At 40.8% G+C, this 19,871-nt stretch overlaps 2 protein-coding genes and 1 pseudogene across 2 annotated transcripts; all 3 read left to right on the forward strand.

Moving 5' to 3' along the window:
• Positions 1–284: 284 nt before the first annotated feature.
• On the forward strand, positions 285–9,697 carry LOC137601500 (zinc finger protein 493-like; annotated as a pseudogene).
• A 1,357-nt stretch (positions 9,698–11,054) lies between these two features.
• On the forward strand, positions 11,055–12,821 carry LOC137601054 (zinc finger protein 93-like). Its single transcript, XM_068323051.1, has one exon. It carries the CDS (start codon positions 11,271–11,273, stop codon positions 12,147–12,149), a length of 879 nt encoding a protein of 292 aa, XP_068179152.1. The 5' UTR covers positions 11,055–11,270; the 3' UTR covers positions 12,150–12,821.
• Positions 12,822–14,313: 1,492 nt separating this feature from the next.
• LOC137601029 (zinc finger protein 93-like) lies at positions 14,314–16,911 on the forward strand. The gene has a single exon (XM_068323013.1). It carries the CDS (start codon positions 14,402–14,404, stop codon positions 15,734–15,736), a length of 1,335 nt encoding a protein of 444 aa, XP_068179114.1. The 5' UTR covers positions 14,314–14,401; the 3' UTR covers positions 15,737–16,911.
• Positions 16,912–19,871: the final 2,960 nt, after the last annotated feature.

The following is a 19,871-nucleotide window of genomic DNA, read 5'->3' on the forward strand; positions in this document are numbered from 1 at the left end:
ATCTGACGTCAATTAATTCACATTTTAACAAACGTAACTGATTTCCTGGCATGTCTGCGTTTGTGTCATAGTATTAGTTAGTAGTCATAGTAACGTGATGCTCCTGTTGTTGCTCCTCCAGATGGTCCACAGCATCATGTCTGTAAGGAGGAGGAGGAGGAGGTTCCTGCTGACCAGCAGCTCTGGAACCAGGAGGTGAAGTCCAGTGTGGAACAAGAGGAACCAGAGGTTCTACACCTGAAAGAGGAACCAGAGGTTCTACACCTGAAAGAGGAACCAGAGGTTCTACACCTGAAAGAGGAACCAGAGGAACTCCACAGCAGTCAGGAGGGAGAGCAGCTTGTACTGAAGCAGGAGACTGATGCTGTTACATTGACTCCTACTCATGAGGAAAATGACCACAGTGAAGATCAGACTCTGGACATGAAAGCTGAAGATGGTGCAGCACAGACAGCCTCTGTTGACAACCTGCCGGTTATCAGCTCTGTGGTGGGAGCAGCAAACATTGACCTGCTGATCTCTAACAGCTCTCATGTGTCCATCAGACATTATGAAAGAGGAGAAATAAGCAGAAAAGATGTTGAGGTTGAGTCTCAGCTTCAGTCCCAGAGAACAAGTAACAACAGTAAGAAGCCATTTGTTTGTACAATATGTAAGAGGGGTTTCACGGCATGCGACAGTTTGAAATTCCACATGAAAATCCACATTGGAGAGAAGCCTTACAGCTGTGAAACATGTGGGAAAGGTTTTACGGTCAGTAGTACGTTGATAATGCATGAGAGAATCCACACTGGAGAGAGGCCTTACGGGTTTGAAACATGTGGCAAAGATGTTAGATATTATGCCGGCCGGTCAAAACACATGAGATCCCACACAGGAGAGCAGCCTTACAGGTGTGAGACATGTGGGAAAAGTTTTAGCCGTAATAATATATTGAAAGCACACATGAGAATCCACACAAGAGAGAAGCCCTATGGGTGTGAAACATGTGGGAAAGATTTTAGGCTGAATATTCACTTGGCAGAACACATGAGAATCCACACTGGTGAGAAGCCTTACAGGTGTGAAACATGTGGCAAAGATTTTAGGTCCAGTAGTGCGTTGGTAAGACACAAGAGAATCCACACAGTTGAGAAGCCGTACAGGTGTGGAACATGTGGGAAAAATTTCAGAAGGAGTGATTATTTGACTCAACACTTGACAGTCCACACATGTGAGAAACCTTACAGATGTGAGACATGTGGCAAAGATTTTAGGTCGAGTAGTGCGTTGGTAAGACACGAGAGAGTCCACACAATTGAGAAGCCATACAGATGTGAAACATGTGGAAAAGATTTCAAAAGGAGTGATTATTTAGCTCAACACATAAGAATCCACACCGGTGAGAAGCCATACAGGTGTGAAACATGTGGGAAAGATTTTAGGTTGAATCGTCACTTGGCAGAACACACGAAAACCCACACTGGTGAGAAGCCTTACAGGTGTGAAACATGTGGGAAAGATTTTAGGTACAGTGGTTCGTTGGTAACACACGAGAGAGTCCACACAGGTGAGAAGCCTTACAAGTGTGAAACATGTGGGAAAGATTTCAAAAGAAGTGATTATTTGGCTCAACACATGAGAATCCACACATGTGAGAAACTTTACAGGTGTGTAACATGTGATAAATACTTTAACTGTAAAGATGTTTACAGAAAGCACGTGAGCATCCACACAGAGTTAGAATCCTTATAGTTTTCAACGTGTGGAGAACTTTAAGTTACGTTTTTGAAAGATAAAACAGCTGGACAACAAACATGAAGCAAAAACATCTACTGACATGAATAAGAAATTAATAAAGGACATACAGGACAGTAATATTACCACTCACACACATTTGTAATCTCATTTCAAACAGAGTTTTGGAATAAAATAAAAATTACCAAAAGTTGTTACATAAAAATGGGGATACGTGTGAATATACAAATAACTGACATGTCTCGATGCTGCCCAGTTATCAAAAATTCTAGAGAAACTAATCACAAACTAGATAAATTGGTTTAAGTCATATCTTAGCGGAAGAAAATTCTTTATAAGCATAGAGGAATATTCCTTTCAGAGCTAAGGACTGAAGTTTGGTGTCCCCCAAGGCTCAATTTTAGGTACAACTCTTTTTAATCTTTACATGTTACCACTAGGGGATGTCGTGAGGAGAAACGGCATTAATTTCTATAGTTATGCTAATGACTCTCAGCTTTACATAGCTTTGTCCCCTGATGACACTGGGCCAATAGATGCCCTTTTAAAATGCATGTTAGATAATGAAGTTACGGATGTGCAAGTAATTTCTTACGGCTCACCCAGGACAAAACAGAAGTACTTGTCATCTGTCCTGAAGCACACAGAGAAAAACTTAATGCATGCTTTTATCACTTGTAGAATAGATTACTGCAACACTTCTTTCTGGTCTCTCTTAAAAAAAGCACTACTTTATTACAACATCTCCAAAACTCAGTTGCACAAGTTCTGATGAGGACCAGAAAAAGAGCACACATTACACCAATTTTAAAGTCTCTCCACTAGTTACCTGTACGCTTCAGAATCGATGTTAGGATCATTTAGTAATTTTTGAAGATCTTAATAGTCTTGGTCCTAATTATTTATCTGATTTGCTTTTAACATACAGTATATGCCCTCTAGATCTCTCAGGTCTTCATCCAAAACATATGGCAAGGCCTCCTTTCACCATTATGGCCCACGTTTGTGTAACAGTTTGCCTGAGGACCTGAGGAAAACAAAATGTAGACATTTTACAAGCGAACTCAAGACCCACCTCTTCACCTTGCTTTTAACTAAAATTTATTTATTTATTTATTATTTAACCTTTTAGTCTGGCTCTTAAGGTGGAGGTGGGACTGCATCAGGGATGGAGTTCGCTATGTTGATGGACAAGCTGACATGAGGGGTTAGTCAATGATGCAAACATCATGGACTATGATGTTTGCAGATGACATTGTGATCTGCAGTGAGAGCAGGGAACAGGTGGAGGAGAAGCTAGAGAGGTGGAGGTTTGTCCTGGAAAGGAGAGGAATGAAGGTTAGCCGCAGTAAGACAGAGTACATGTGTGTGAATGAGAGGGACCCAAGTGGAAGAGTGAGGTTACAGGGAGAAGAGATCAAGAAGGTGGAGGATTTTAAGTACTTAGGGTCAACAGTCCAGAGCAATGGAGAGTGTGGAAAAGAGGTGAAGAAGCGTGTCCAGGCAGGATGGAACGGGTGGAGGAAAGTGTCAGGTGTGATATGTGATCGATATGTTGTGACGTTCTCAGTGTTTTTAAATTATTGTGTGTGTGTGTGTGTGTGTGTGTTGGGTTATTTCTTGTGTAAACTGTTTTTGTATTGTTTTTATGTAATGCACTTTGGGCTACTCACTTTGCATGAAAAGCGCTTTATAAATAAAGTTTGATTTATTGATTGACTAAACAACAACATCATTCAAGGAACTGATGAAGACAGGCAGATACATACTGTGCATCTATTGGGACTGAATGGATGGTTTGAAGCAAAAATGTGCCACAATGACTGTCGATGTATGAATTGGATGAAAACATATTGTGATGAGAGAGATGTTTCGTGCATTTTGGGGACGGGCACTGCACAAGCCAAATAGATTTTACCTGTCAGAAAAATGTTTTCGATGTTGATGTTGCAAATAAGATGTATGTGGTGAAGTCTGTTGTAATGACATGTCAGAAAAATAAAACCAACTAAATAAATAAACTAAATGTCACAACCTCGTTGTGTTAAAGTAGCATTGTTTCGAAATATATAGGTGAAGATTCTGTTCTGTTTCTATATTTCATTACCTGTCGTGGAAAAATGCAACTTATGGAAAGTCCCCAATTGGTAGGTCATGTGATGCTATACTGTTTAGGATAAGATCGTGAGATCATATCATCGGGATGTAGCACATAAGTTTAATTTCTGTTGTTTACGCCTGAAGCACATATGTCAAACTCACAACTCATAAGAGGTCAGAGCGTCTAAAAATAAATATAAACTTTTTTTTTCTGTGTAACTAATATTTGTGACTGAGATTACATTGGGTTACATTTAGTTACATTTTTGAGTTAAATGTGGCACTTTGAGGACAGCCATTATGCTGATGTGGCCTCGGTGAAAATGAGTTTGACAGCCCTGGCCTAAACCATCTTGCTTTAACTGCCCGTGTCACCGTTTCCGAGAAACCATAAACTCTACACTTTCTGAGTGGATGTATGTTTAACCCACTTTCTGAGAAGAAGAATGTATGACTCCCCCATCTCAGCCCAGTCAGCATTTGCCCAGCTACAAATATGAACTCTCTGCAACCAACTTTGCTCTCTTCTCACAATCAGCCTGGCTGATCGTTTGACCTGAGCCTCAAAGCTTTGATAATAAAACTTTCGAAACAAAAGTTCATGAACTTCTTATTTGAACCAACTTTAATACTGTATTTGCCAACACAGAATTTGGTGTCAGAAGTGGCATCCCTGGATGGTTGCCGGAGTCGTGACGAACAGTGAAGGCCACCAGATCTACAAACAGATCTGCCTCTGAACCTGACCGACTTCACAGAGTTAGGACTGTTCGTTGCCGACTCTCTGGTCTCCACCATGGGTCCCAATAAAAGAAGAGTCTTCCTGCAGCTTACCAGTAAGAACTAATCGCTTTATTGTCCTAATTCCAATTAATGTCCAAACCCTGTCCTCAGGAGCTTGAGTAGGTCAGGGACCAAAGTGAATAGGAACACTAATCAGTAAAATGAACAGGGTTCACGCCACAATGTGTGAATACCTGGCCGCCGCGCCAAACGTCGAATGGTTGCTCAGCCCGAGGTGCTTTGTTTACACCTGGCCGAGGTGCTACACGTCCCTTGGGTTTACTGACGGGGCCACTAAAGATGTCTAGTTGGTTTACAAGTTAACCGGAGATGGGATCTTCTGAGAGCAAAATAACGGGCACTGATGGTATGGTCATCTGGACATTGCCAGTAATTGTCGATATGCTAAGACAATATGGTGGGGAAAGTGTTTCCAAAGTGACACCCAGTGTCTCTTTGGAAATACCTTATCCAGTTCCTGAGTGTAAAAAAGTTTAAATTTGACATTGACCTACTTTTCTCAACATCATCATCGTACTTTCATCTCCTTTGCTGCCCGAAATCACGGACAGACGAACCCACAAACACTAACAATCACAATACATCACTGCTTTGAAGCAGGATGTAAAAAGTCCACTGTTGAAGAAGAAATCAACAGAAAGTAAAGGTGTGACCCCATTTCATCTGTGCTGTATGTCATGCATACATCCTTGCAGGTGACACTGACTCATGATATCGCTGACAATCCCTATGTTTTCCCACAACATGAAGCGTATATGTCCACTGTTGCGCTTATTGTAAATGACGTCACTGTACCCTCTTTAGTGGACTCTGGTGCCACCCATTCCCTTATTCACCCTGATTCTGGTGTCATATTAACCCCCAATAGCAATATCAACCCATTAATGCCTCTGGTTCCGTGACCTGCGACTCGTGACTCCACCTCATTGTGGATTTTTGGTAGGCAGTCACGTGATACTGTACGTGCACTCTATTGGCTGACGGCATCCGGAAGTGCACTCCATTCCGTCAGTCTCGGACTTTCGTGAGACACAAAAGTGCTTTAAACAGTCTATCAGAGTGTGGGAAAAGGCAAAACAGATAGAAGGTAGTTTAATATCAGTATAGGGAGAGTTAATAAATGTTTAAATTACCGTAAATAGATTGCGATCTCGATCGCGGATTCCTTAATTGCGTGTGGCTCTTGGAATGCATTAACTGCAAAGAACGAGGGTGCACCATATTGCTTTATTTACTCTCATGTACACATTATACAGTGAACTGATTTTACTTTGCAGCTAAAGAAAAGCTCAAATGGATAATGCTGTTGAACAATGTCATCAATGGGATCGAATTTAAAGTTTCATCAATGATGACTGAATTTTGAACAGTGATTTTAATCTGTAGTTAAAAGGATATACATATCACTCATTAAAAATTCAATCAGAATGAATGATGATACATGAATGTGAACAATAAAGAAGGAAGGATTAAGAAGTATCAGAATGATGAGAGCACGGAAGGAAAAATGTACCACAGGAGGTAAGAAAAATATAAGAAAGAACACAACATGAAATAGTTGTTAATTCCATTGAAAAACATGGTGGAAGAAAATTTTGTAAATATTTGTAAAGATCAAGAGCACCTCAGCAGTGGTCAGGAGGTGAACTGACCCCTTCCACTGTCAGCTCACACTCAAGATGTTTTTGGTCCACACAGGCCTTGAGCCGGCCACCCCCGGCCCCCAGCTCTAGACTTGGTGGACTGAGCTACTGCTGCCCCAAACTGATGTTCCCCTCCTGTGAGGGTGGGGGCTACTTTCTATGAAAGAACACTTCATGAGTTCTGGGTTCTTTACAGGATTACTCTTAAAGTTCCTGACAGAAAAAGCTCTGAAACACTAAATATATGAATACCACATATTAACTGAACCAATTCAGTGTTCTCAGAGATATTTCCTTCACTGTGGTAATTCTTCATAACAGTGTCCAGCATAAAAGTTCCGGAAGAATCAAAATCACAACAGTCTTCAAGGAACTTTCTACAAGTCCAGTTGATTGATTTAAACTACTTTGTTTAATGTGGATCGATCTACTGGCGCCCCGATTTACCTGGAATTAGAGTCCACGGTTTTTTCAGTCCTGAGTGAAACGAAAAAAACAACAACTGAAGTACATGCTTCCTTTCTATCGATCTGAAACAGTGGGATTCTGAATCCATACCTTCAGCTACAGCGGAATAAAAAAAAACTAGACGACTTCCTAGTCGGACGTTTTTCTGGGGGACAACAAGCGGAAGTAAACAAATACGCTTAGTAGCGTTAGCTTCTACGTTCCTGAAGTCAGTGAAAGACGATTTTGTCTTAGTTGTTTTGTGGTATTTAATTAAAATGTTAATAAAATGTCTTCGTTTGACTCTTTGGGAAATGTAGTTATAAATGGACTAACAGCTGCTGGAGAGGAAGTTTTTGGAGCTTTAAAAAAAACTACCGTCAAGAACGAAGAAGAGAGAAATCATCAACGCCGACTGCTGGATCTCTGCCTCAGAGCCGAACTGAAGTTACACAGGATAGGTAAACAACACGTCATTTAGTGAACGGAACTGGAGATCTGACGTCAATTAATTCACATTTTAACAAACGTAACTGATCTCCTGGCATGTCTGCGTTTGTGTCATAGTATTAGTTTGTAGTCATAGTAACGTGATGCTCCTGTTGTTGTTCCTCCAGATGGTCCACAGCATCATGTCTGTAAGGAGGAGGAGGAGGAGGTTCCTGCTGACCAGCAGCTCTGGTACGAGGAGGTGAAGTCCAGTGTGGACCAAGAGGAACCAGAGGTTCTACACCTGAAAGAGGAACCAGAGCTTCTCCACCTGAAAGAGGAACCAGAGGAACTCCACAGCATTCAGGCGGGAAAACAGCTTGTACTGAAGCAGGAGACTGATCCTGTTACATTGACTCCTACTCTTGAGGAAAATGACCACAGTGAAGATCAGACTCTGGACATGAAAGCTGAAGATGGTGCAGCACAGACAGAGTCTGTTGACAACCTGCCGGTTATCAGCTCTGTGGTGGGAGCAGCAAACATTGACCTGCTGATCTCTAACGGCTCTCATGTATCTGTCAGCCATAAGAAGAGAAGAGATACAAGCAGAAAAGATGCTGAGGTGGAGTCTCAGCTTCAGCCCCAGAGAACAAGTAACACCAGTAAGAAGCCATATGTTTGTAAAATATGTAAGAGGGGTTACACAAAATGCAACATTTTTAAAGACCACATGAAACACCACACAGGTGAGAAGCCCTACAAGTGTGAAACATGTGGGAAAGGTTTCTATGACATTGGTGGGTTGATAAAACACGAGAGAGTCCACACTGGAGAGACACCGTACAGGTGTGAAACATGTGGGAAAGATTTTATGTTAATTACTGAGTTGACAAGACACAATAGAATCCATACAGGTGAGAAGCCTTACAGGTGTGAAACATGTGGGAAAGGTTTCTATGACATTGGTCGGTTGATAAAACATGAGAGAGTCCACACTGGAGAGACACCGTACAGGTGTGAAACATGTGGGAAAGATTTTATATTAATTACTGGGTTGACAAGACACAACAGAATCCATACAGGTGAGAAGCCTTACAGGTGTGAAACATGTGGGAAAGGTTATATTGACATTGGTGGGTTGATAAAACATGAGAGAGTCCACACTGGAGAGAGGCCTTACAGGTGTGAAACATGTGGGAAAGATTTTATGTTAATTACTGGGTTGACAAGACACAACAGAATCCATACAGGTGAGAAGCCTTACAGGTGTGAAACATGTGGGAAAGGTTTCTATGACATTGGTGGGTTGATAAAGCATGAGAGAGTCCACACTGGAGAGAGGCCTTACAGGTGTGAAACATGTGGGAAACATTTTAGTGACAGTACTACGTTGATAAGACATGAGAAAGTCCACACCGGAAAGAGGCCTTACAAGTGTGAAACATGTGGGAAAGATTTCATTGACATTAGTATGTTGATAAAACATGACAGAATACACATTGAAGAGAAGCCTTACAGGTGTGAATTGTGGGAAAGATTTTAGGTGCAGTAGTAAATTGGTAAGACATGAGAGAGTCCACACTGGAGAGAGGCCTTACAGGTGTGAGACATGTGGGAAACATTTTAGGGCCAGTGGTACGTTGATAAACCACAAGATAATCCAAACAGATGAGAAGCCTTACAGGTGTGAAACATGTGGCAAATGTTTCTCATATAAAATGAGCTTGACTAAACACATGGTACTCCACACTGGAGAGAGGCCTTACAGATGTGAAACATGGGAAAGATTTTAGCTTCTGTCATGTGTTGGTTAGACACGAGAGAGTCCACACAGTTCAGAATCCATAAGGGTGTGAAACATGTGGCACACATTTCAAAACAAGTGATTATTTACTCAACACATGCCATAGATCAAATGGTGAATTGCATGGGAATCTTTATGGACCTCGAGAAAGCTTTTGACTGTGGAATTCTATTTAAGAAATTTGAACAGTTTTTAATTGGGGGTACAGCAGAGTTCATTTTACCCCAAGAAAGTAGTGCATCCCTGGGATGCAGTTCAATAAATTTTTGTGCATCCCAACATGACGTTTATGCATCCCAAAAATAATAACAGAATATACAGTAGAAGCTTTATGCTAAAGATTGAGTTTAGCCGATAAAGGAGTACCATATTAAAACTAAACAAACTGTTATTTTGTTTGTTGTTTTATTAATTAAAAACCACAACTGTTTAATTAAAAAGCCAAAAAGACTAAATGTAGGAGCAATGAACGGATTTGTAGGTATTTTGTAGGAGTATGATGGGTTAAACATTGTATTTGTTGTTGTTTTTGTGATCTCATTTATGAGGGTATAGGTGGCTCAAATAGATGTGGACATCTGAGGTTGCTACAAAAATGTTTTATATCTTCACAATGCTGATAAATGATTTGATTTGTAGTTATAAGGGAATTGTATCAGTCATTTAAAATTTAATGAAGTATGAATTATAATACATGACTGTGAACAGTAAAGGAGGAAGAATTAAATGTCAGAAGGATGGGAGCATGGAAGGAGAAATAAACCACAGGAGGTAAAAAAAAATATGAAAGACGGTCCACAAGAAGAAATGGTTGTTATTCCATTAAAAAACGTGATAGACGGAAATTTTGTAAATATTTGTAAAGATCAAGAGCACGTTGGCAGACAGGCCTTGAGCCGGCCACCCTCTGGTCCCCAGCCAAAGACGTAGTGGACTGAGCTATTGCTGCTCCAAACTGATTTTCCCCTCCAGTGAGGGTGGGAGCCAGTTTCTATAAACCAACAACACTTCCCTGGTTCTGGTTTCTTCACAGGATTACTCTTAAAGTCTGTCAGAAGACACCAGAGCTGAAATGCTTAATATATGAATATCACATATTAACTGAACCAATTCAATGTTCTCAGAGATATTTCCTTCACTGCGGTAATTCTTCATAACAGTGTCCAGCATAAAAGTTCCATGGAAATCAAAATCACAACAGTCTTCAGGGAACTTTCTACAAGTCCAGATGATTGATTTAAACTACTTTGTTTAATGTGGATCGATCTACAGGTGCGCCTATTTAACTGGAATTAATGGTCCACAATCTTTTCAGTCCTTGGTGAAATGAAAAAAAAATGAAGGTAAATTCTCCATTTCTATCGATCTGAAACAGTGGAATTCTGAACCCATACCTTCAGCTACAGCGGAATAAAAAAAAACTGGACGACTTCCTAGTCGGACGTTTTTCTGGGGGACAACAAGCGGAAGTCAACATACGCTTAGTAGCGTTAGCTTCTACGTTCCTGACGTCACTGAAAGACGATTTTATCTTAGTTTTTGTTGTATTTAGTTCAGTTAATAAAATGTCTTCGTTTGACTCTTTGGGAAATGTAGTTATAAATGGACTAACAGCTGCTGGAGAGGAAGTTTTTGGAGCTTTAAAAAAAACTACCGTCAAGAACGAAGAAGAGAGAAATCATCAACGCCGACTGCTGGATCTCTGCCTCAGAGCCGAACTGAAGTTACACAGGATAGGTAAACAACACGTCATTTAGTGAACGGAACTGGAGATCTGACGTCAATTAATTCACATTTTAACAAACGTAACTGATTTCCTGGCATGTCTGCGTTTGTGTCATAGTATTAGTTTGTAGTCATAGTAACGTGATGCTCCTGTTGTTGTTCCTCCAGATGGTCCACAGCATCATGTCTGTAAGGAGGAGGAGGTGGAGGTTCCTGCTGACCAGCAGCTCTGGAACCAGGAGGTGAAGTCCAGTGTGGACCAAGAGGAACCAGAGGTTCTCCACCTGAAAGAGGAACCAGAGGTTCTACACCTGAAAGAGGAACCAGAGGTTCTACACCTGAAAGAGGAACCAGAGGTTCTACACCTGAAAGAGGAACCAGAGGTTCTCCACCTGAAAGAGGAACCAGAGGTTCTACACCTGAAAGAGGAACCAGAGGTTCTCCACCTGAAAGAGGAACCAGAGGAACTCCACAGCAGTCAGGAGGGAGAGCAGTTTGTCCTGAAGCAGGAGACTGATGCTGTTACATTGACTCGTACTCGTGAGGAAAATGACCTCAGTGAAGATCAGACTCTGTACATGAAAGCTGAAGATGGTGCAGCACAGACAGAGTCTGTTGACAACCTGCCGGTTATCAGTTCTGTGGTGGGAGCAGCAAACATTGACCTGCTGATCTCTAACAGCTCTCATGTATCCATCAGACATGAGGAGAGAGGAGAAACAAGCAGAAACGATGCTGAGATTGAGTCTACGCTTCAGCCCCAGGGAACAAGCAACACCAGTAAGAAGCCATATATTTGTAAAATATGTAAGAGGGGTTACACAAAATGCAACATTTTTAAAGACCACATGAAACACCACACGGTTGAAAGGCTTTACAGGTGTGAAACATGTGGGAAAGGTTTTAGTGACAGTAATACATTGATAAGACATGAGAAAGTCCACACCGGAAAGAAGCCTTACAAGTGTGAAATATGTGGGAAAGTTTTTAGGTACAGTAGTACATTGATAAGACATGAGAGAGTCCACACTGGAGAGAGGCCATATAGGTGTGGAACATGTGGAAAATTTTTTAGTGACACGACTACGTTGATGAAACATGAGAAAATCCACACTGGAGAGAGGCCTTACAGGTGTGAAAAATGTGGGAAAGATTTTATGTTCATTACTGGGTTGACAAGACACAACAGAATCCATACAGGTGAGAAGCCTTACAGGTGTGAAACATGTGGGAAAGATTTTAGGGACAGTGGTGCATTGGTAACACACAAGAGAATCCACACAGGTGAGAAGCCTTACAGGTGTGAAACATGTGGGAAAGATTTTAGGGCCAGTGGTACGTTGACAACACACAAGAGAATCCACACAGGTGAGAAGCCTTACAGGTGTGAAACATGTGGTAAATGTTTCCCATATAAAATAAGCTTGACTAAACACATGGTACTCCACACTGGATAGAGGCCTTACAGATGTGAAATTTGGGAAAAATTTTAGGTTCAGTCATGCGTTGGTTACACACGAGTCCACACAGTTAAGAATTCTTACAGGTGTGAAAGATGTGGCAAACATTTCAAAACAAGTGATTATTTGACTCAACATATTAGAGTCCACACATGTGAGAAGTACAAACATCTGATGCAAATGAATTTCTTATGAAATTGATGAAGGACATACAGGACAGAATAATATTACCGATGACGCACATTTTTAATGTTATTTCGAACTGGGTTGTCCATCCATCCATTTTCTTCCGCTTTATCCACCGCTAATTCAGTTTCAGGAAGAATCATTCGACTGCATTAGCACTAACCGAAGCAATGGAAATTATCCCCGATGCCATAGATCAAAAGGTGAGTTGCATGGGAATTTTTATGGACCTCAAGAAAGCTCTTGACAGAATTGACCATGGAATCCTATTTCAGAAAACGGAACAATTTTTAATTGGGGGTACAGCAGAGTTAATTTTACCTCAAGAAAGTAGTGCATCCCTGGGATGCGGTTCAATTAACTTTTGTGCATCCCAACATGACGTTTATGCATCCCAAAAGTAATAATAGAATATACGGTAGAAGCTTCATGTTAAAGATTGAGTTTAGCCAATAAAGTACAACAGTATTAAAACTAAACAAACTGTTAATTTGTTTATGTTGTTTTATTAATAACAAACCATAACTGTTTCAGTAAAAAGCAAAGATGACTAAATGTAGGAGCAATGAATGGATTTATAGATATTTTTATAGGTGTATGATGGTTTAAACATTGTATTTGTTGTTGTTTTTGTGATCTCATTAATGAGGGAATAAGTGGCTCAAATAGATGTGGATGTGAATGTTAATACAGGTTAAATAGGGGCACCTGCTCACTTGTGTGGAGAGAAAGAGAGGGTGAGCAAGGTAGCCATTTTTTTGTTGACCGCAACACGCAATGCTATTTTTGCTCTTATCACTACGCTACTTTGTGTGTTCACTTTAAGTTTGTGCATAATTTCATAAGTTGGTTATTCTTTTTTCGTTAATAACAGTTCAAACTTACTTTTTTGTATTATAGTGATTTTTCCTTGAAGTGCGTGTGACAAAGAAAGGCCTTGGCGTTAGCCTTTCAGCGACTCTTTGGTTTTGAAGTCATTACCTTTTTGTTAAAAACAATGTATTAAAAGGAAATATTATCGGACATCGCGACAGATCAAATGATCAAGAGGACAAAAGGAGGATGTGGATCAATTCAAACAACCATCGAAAATAAACTCCGGAGGTAGGCACTGGCTGTTTAACATATTTGGAGCTGCTGGCAAAGTGAACTACAGCCAGGTGAGCCACACCTGTGGATGTCTTCATGAGTCTGAATAATTAATGCAAGAAATGCGGCTCGCATATTGACTGCTGTTTGTTCACTGGGAACGATGGCGTGTTGCGAACTGAATCCTTCGATATCATTGTTCTGATGCCGAATTTATCTCCATACAATGAATGTGTGAACCTCCGCTCTGTCATTGCTGCTGCGCTGCTTGGGATGATGATTATAGGATGAATTTCATTTTCTTCTGTGAATGTGGTTTAAAAGCACAAACAATATATTGAATAAAGAAATAATAAACAGAAAAGGAAATCAATGGAGTAAAATAAGTCAAATAAATACTTTTATTGCAAGTTTTGAAATGGATGTTTAAAGTAACAAACTGAAAATCAGCTGCTGGAGAGGAAGTTTTTGGAGCTTTAAAAAAAACTACCGTCAAGAACGAAGAAGAGAGAAATCATCAACGCCGACTGCTGGATCTCTGCCTCAGAGCCGAACTGAAGTTACACAGGATAGGTAAACAACACGTCATTTAGTGAACGGAACTGAAGATTTGACGATCAATTCATATTTTAACAAACGTAACTGATTTCCTGGCATGTCTGCGTTTGTGTCCAAGTATTAGTTTGTAGTCATACTAACATGATGCTCCTTTTGTTGCTCCTCCAGATGGTCCACAGCATCATGTCTGTAAGGAGGAGGAGGTGGAGGTTCCTGCTGACCAGCAGCTCTGGAACCAGGAGGTGAAGTCCAGTGTGGACCAAGAGGAACCAGAGGTTCTCCACCTGAAAGAGGAACCAGAGGAACTCCACAGCAGTCAGGAGGGAGAGCAGCTTGTCCTGAAACAGGAGACTGATTCTGTTACATTGACTCCTACTCATGAGGAAAATGACCACAGTGAAGATCAGACTCTGTACATGAAAGCTGAAGATGGTGCAGCACAGACAGAGTCTGTTGACAACCTGCTGGTTATCAGCTCTGTGGTGGGAGCAGCAAACATTGACCTGCTGATCTCTAACAGCTCTCATTTATCCGTCAGCCATGAGGAGAGAGGAGAAACAAGCAGAAAAGATGTCGAGATTGAGTCTCAGCTTCAGTCCCAGAGAATGAATAACACCAGTAAGAAGAAACATGTTTGTAAAATATGTAAGACGAGTTACACAAAATGCAACATTTTGAAAGACCACATGAAAAACCACATGGGTGAGAAGCCTTACAGGTGTGAAACATGTGGGAAAGATTTTATGCACAGTAATTCGTTGATAAGACATGAGAGAATCCACACCGGAAAGAGGCCTTACAAGTGTGAAACATGTGGCAAAGATTTTATTGACAGTAGTACTTTGATAAAACATGACAGAATCCACACTGGAGAGAAGCCTTACAAATGTGAAACATGTGGGAAAGATTTTAGGTGCAGTAGTACATTGATAAGACATGAGAGAGTCCACACTGGAGAGAGACCTTACAGGTGTGAAACATGTGGGAAAGATTTCATGGGCAATGGTGAGTTGATAGTACACAAGAGAATCCACACAGGTGAGAAGCCTTACAGGTGTGAAACGTGTGGGAAATGTTTTATCGACAATGGTGGGTTGATAAAACATGAGAGAAATCACACTGGAGAGAGGCCTTACAGATGTGAAACATGTGGGAAAGATTTTTTTGACAATAGTGGGTTGATAAAACATAAGAAAATCCACACTGGAGAGAGGCCTTACAGGTGTGAAACATGTGGGAAAGATTTTATGTTCATTAATGGGTTGACAATACACAAGAGAATCCATACAGGTGAGAAGCCTTACAGGTGTGAAACATGTGGCAAAGATTTTAGGTCCAGTGGTGCGTTGGTAACACACAAGAGAATCCACACAGTTGAGAAGCCTTACAGGTGTGAAACATGTGGGAAGGATTTTAGGGCCAGTGGTACATTGATAAAACATAAGAGAATCCACACTGAAGAGAAGCGTTACAGGTGTGAAACATGTGGAAAAGACTTTAGGTCCAGCAGTGAGTTGATAATACATGAGAGAGTCCACACTGGAGAGAGGCCTTACAGGTGTGAAACATGTGGGAAAGATTTTATGACCAGTAGTCGGTTGACAACACACAAGAGAATCCACACAGGTGAGAAGCCTTACAGGTGTGAAACATGTGGCCAATGTTTCCTATATAAAATAAGCTTGACGAAACACATGGTACTCCACACTGGAGAGAGGCCTTACAGATGTGAAACGTGGGAAAGATTTTAGGTTCAGTCATGCGTTGGTTACACACGAGTCCACACAGTTAAGAATTCTTACAGGTGTGAAAGATGTGGCAAACATTTCAAAACAAGTGATTATTTACTCAACACATCAAAGTCTATACATGTGAGAACCTTTACAAGTGTGTAACGTGATAAAGACTGCAGAAAGCACAGAATCCACACAGAGTTAGAAGCCTTATAGTTTTCTATATATTGAGAACTTTTCTGGTACATTTTTGGAAGAGATGAACTGCTGGTCAACAAAAATGACGCAAAAACATCTGATGCAAGTGAATTTCTTATGAAATTAATGAAAGACATTCAGGAAGTTTTATCATTATATAAGAATGGGGATCCATGTGAATTTACAAATTACTGGCCTGTCTCGATGCTGTCTAGTTATCAAAAATTTTAGAGAAACAATAAACAACAGACTGGATCAATCCATGACAAAACATAATCTTAATAGCAGATAATTGCATGGGAATCTTTATGGACCTCAAGAAAGCTCTTGACAGCATTGACCGTGGAGTTCTATTTCAGAAATTGGAGCAATTTGGAATTAGACGTCCAGCAGAGTTGATATTACCTCAAGAAAATAGTGCATGCCTGGGATGCGGTTGAATAACATTTTTTGCATCCCAAAATGACGTTTATGCATCCCAGAAGTAATAACAATATACGGTAGAAGCCGTATGCAAAGGTTAAGTGTAGCCAATACAGTGGTACAATTTTAAACAAAACAAATTGTTAATGATTAGTTGTATCAAAAACAACGCCATAACTTTAAGTAAACAGAAAAAAAGAGTAAATGTAGGAGCAATGAATGAATTGGTAGGTATTTTGTAGATGTATGATGGTCCAAATATATTGTATTTGTTGTTGTTTGCGATGTTGTTTTGTCATCTCTTTAATGAGGGAATAAGTGGGTCAAATAGATGTGGGTGTGAATGTTAAAAGAAAAATGTTAGTCAAGGTTACATAGGGGCACCTGCTCACCTGTGTGGAGAAAGAGGGTGAGCAGGGTTGCCGTGTATTTATTGACCGCAACATGTAACACTATTACAGCTGTTATCGCAACGCCTCGTGTGATCACTTAAATTATGAGACTGTTCAGTTTTATGAGTTGATTATACTTTTTTTGTAAATAAAAAGTTAAACAATTTCTTTAGTATTGTAGTGATTTTTCCTTGAAGAGTGTCTGACAAAGGAAGGCCCCGGTGTCAGCCTCTCAGCGACTCTTTGGGTTTTGAAGTCGCTCCAAAAAAGTTTCATGTCTTCACAATGCTGATGAAAAATGTTGATCTGTAGTTACTTGGGTCCCTGTCATTCACACACATATACTCTGTCTTACTGTGGTTAACCTTCATTCCTCTCCTTTCCAGGACAAACCTCCACCTCTCTAGCTTCTCCTCCACCTGTTCCCTGCTCTCACTACAGATCACAATGTCATCTGCAAACATCATAGTCCATGAAGATTCCTTGTCTAACCTCGTCTTTCAGCCTGTCCATCACCATAGCGAACAAGAAGGGGCTCAGAGCTGATCCCTGATTTAGTCCCACCTCCACCTTGAACTCCTCTGTCACACCTACAGCACACCTCACCACTGTCTTAAATTCCTCATGCATGTCTAACACCGCTCTGCTACTCCAGACTTCCTCATACAATACCACAGATCATCTCTGGGCACCCTGTCATAAGCTTTCTCCAGATCTACAAAAACACAATGCAGCTCCCGCTGGCCTTCTCTGTACTTCTCTATCAACATCCTCACAGCAAATACTGCATCTGTAGTACTCTTTTTTCGCAAAAAAAACCCATACTGCTGCTCACAAATGCTCACTTCTGTCCTTAGTCTAGCTTCAACTACTCTTTCCAATAATTTCACTGTATGGCTCATCAGCTTTATTCCTCTGTAGTTGCCACAACTCTTCACATCTCCCTTGTTCTTAAAAATGGGCAACAGCACACTTCTCCTCCATTCCTCCGGCATCTTCTCACTATTTAAGATCATTGTTGAACAACCCAGTCAGAAACTCCACTGCCACCTCTCCTAGACACTTCCATACCTCCACAGGTTTCCCTAAGGGAAATTAAGAGCACACTTTAGTTAGTCAAATGAAATCCAATCACATGCATATGTTCATATGTACAAGCCCTGAACAAACAAACACACACAGGGGGCTTGTATGCATGCAGAGGGAAGTAGAGTGGCGGGCAGCTCCTTTGTGGTGCACCCCAAATGAGCAGATTGTAAGGGGGATGGTGCCTTGCTCAAGGGCACGTTGGCAGTGCTCCTCCCTCTGCCAGCTCACCTCTGGGTGTTTTTTGTTTCACAAGCGGGAATTGAACCGCTGATCTCTGAACATTGGACGACCCGCTCTACCGTGTGCTCTACCACTGAGCCAGTGCCACCACGATGGCAGTCGTTGTTAACCCGGGCCTCGACCGATCCGGTATGGAAGTCATAGATTTGATTCGCTGTTTGATTTGGCAAGTTTTATGTCAGATGCCCTTCCTGACACAACCCTCTGTATTTATCCGGGCTTGGGACCTGCACAATAAGACACTGGCTTGTGCCCTCTTACACCTACATTACATGGTCAACATAATAAAGCTTGAAATACTGTCATCTACACATTACACAGTGAAATGGTTTTAGTTTGCAGCTCAAATGGATAATGCTGTTGAACAATGTCATTAATGGGATCAAATAAAATGTTTCATGTCTTCACGATGCTGAAGAATGATTTTGATATGTAGTTACAAGGAAATACATATGACTCATTAAAAATTCAATCAAGTATGAATGAAGATACATGAAGATGTCTGTGTAGGTTCTCAGTTAGCCAGGTCATGGTTATACAAAGTTGTTTAAGTCAATCAACTGGATGTTAAGAAAGTTCTTGAAGACTTCTTCCGTTCTGAAGAAGTCTCTTGGATGAGAGACGAAACGTCTTCAAGAACTTTAACGTCCAGTGTTTTGACTTAAACAGTTTTGGAAGATACAGTGCATGAATAATAACAATAAATAAGGAAGGATTAACAAGTATCAGAAGGATGAGACCATTGAAGGAGAAATTAACTCCAGTACATAAAAAGATATAAAAGATGGATTACAATAAAAAAAAGTTGTTAGTTCCACTGAAAAACGTGTTGGAAGGAAATTTTGTAAATATTTGTAAAGATCAATAGCACCTCGGTAGTGGTCAAGAGGTGAACTGACACATTCCACTGTCAGCTCACACTCCAGATAATTTTGGTCCACACAGGCCTTGAGCCGGCCACCCCCCGGTCCCCAACCCTAGACTCCCTAGACTTAGTGGACTGAGCTACTGCTGCCCCAAACTGATGTTCCCCTCCTGTGAGGGTGGGAGCCAGTTTCTATAAAACAACAACACTTGGTTCTGGGTTCTTCATAGGATTACTGTTAAAGTCCTTCTCAGAAGAAACCAGCGCCAAAATTCTTATATGTGAATATCCCATATTAACTGAAATCAATTCAGTGGATCGATCTACTGGTACCAAAGTCCATGCTGTGGTGTCTTGGAGCCTGTTACGTCCAGCATGCAATTTGTACCTGTGTGTTGGTCATTTTTTCTAGGTACGATATTTCAGTTCATCGTCCGTGAGGAATGTCCTAAAACTTTTGTTTATTGTTGTTAAATCATTTTTTGTTCCAGAGTGTCTGCTAAAAATTAAAACCGCCAGAGGGGAGCAGCAGAACACCAGAGTAGGGAGTTTGTTGTGAGCTGACTGTGATTACATATGTATATTATGGTATTGCCATCAATCAGTCGACTGTATGATCACTGTAATTTGCTGCAGAAAGGAGCTGACATGCTGTGGTGTCTTGGAGTCTGTTATGTCCAGCACCCAATTTGTACCTGTGTATTGGTTATTGTTCCCAGGAATAAATATCTAACATCCATCAACGTCAGCAAAACAGGGTGGTCACATATTCTCCATTTCTATCGATCTGAAACAGTGGAATTCTGAATCCATACCTTCAGCTACAGCGGAATGAAAATCCTGGACGACTTCCTAGTCGGACGTTTTTCTGGGGGACAACAAGCGGAAGTAAACAAATACGTGTAGTAGCGTTAGCTTCTACGTTCCTGACGTCAGTGAAAGTCGA

This window comes from Antennarius striatus, chromosome 9 (assembly GCF_040054535.1).
Source record: "Antennarius striatus isolate MH-2024 chromosome 9, ASM4005453v1, whole genome shotgun sequence".
In the NCBI taxonomy this organism is placed as follows: domain Eukaryota; kingdom Metazoa; phylum Chordata; class Actinopteri; order Lophiiformes; family Antennariidae; genus Antennarius; species Antennarius striatus.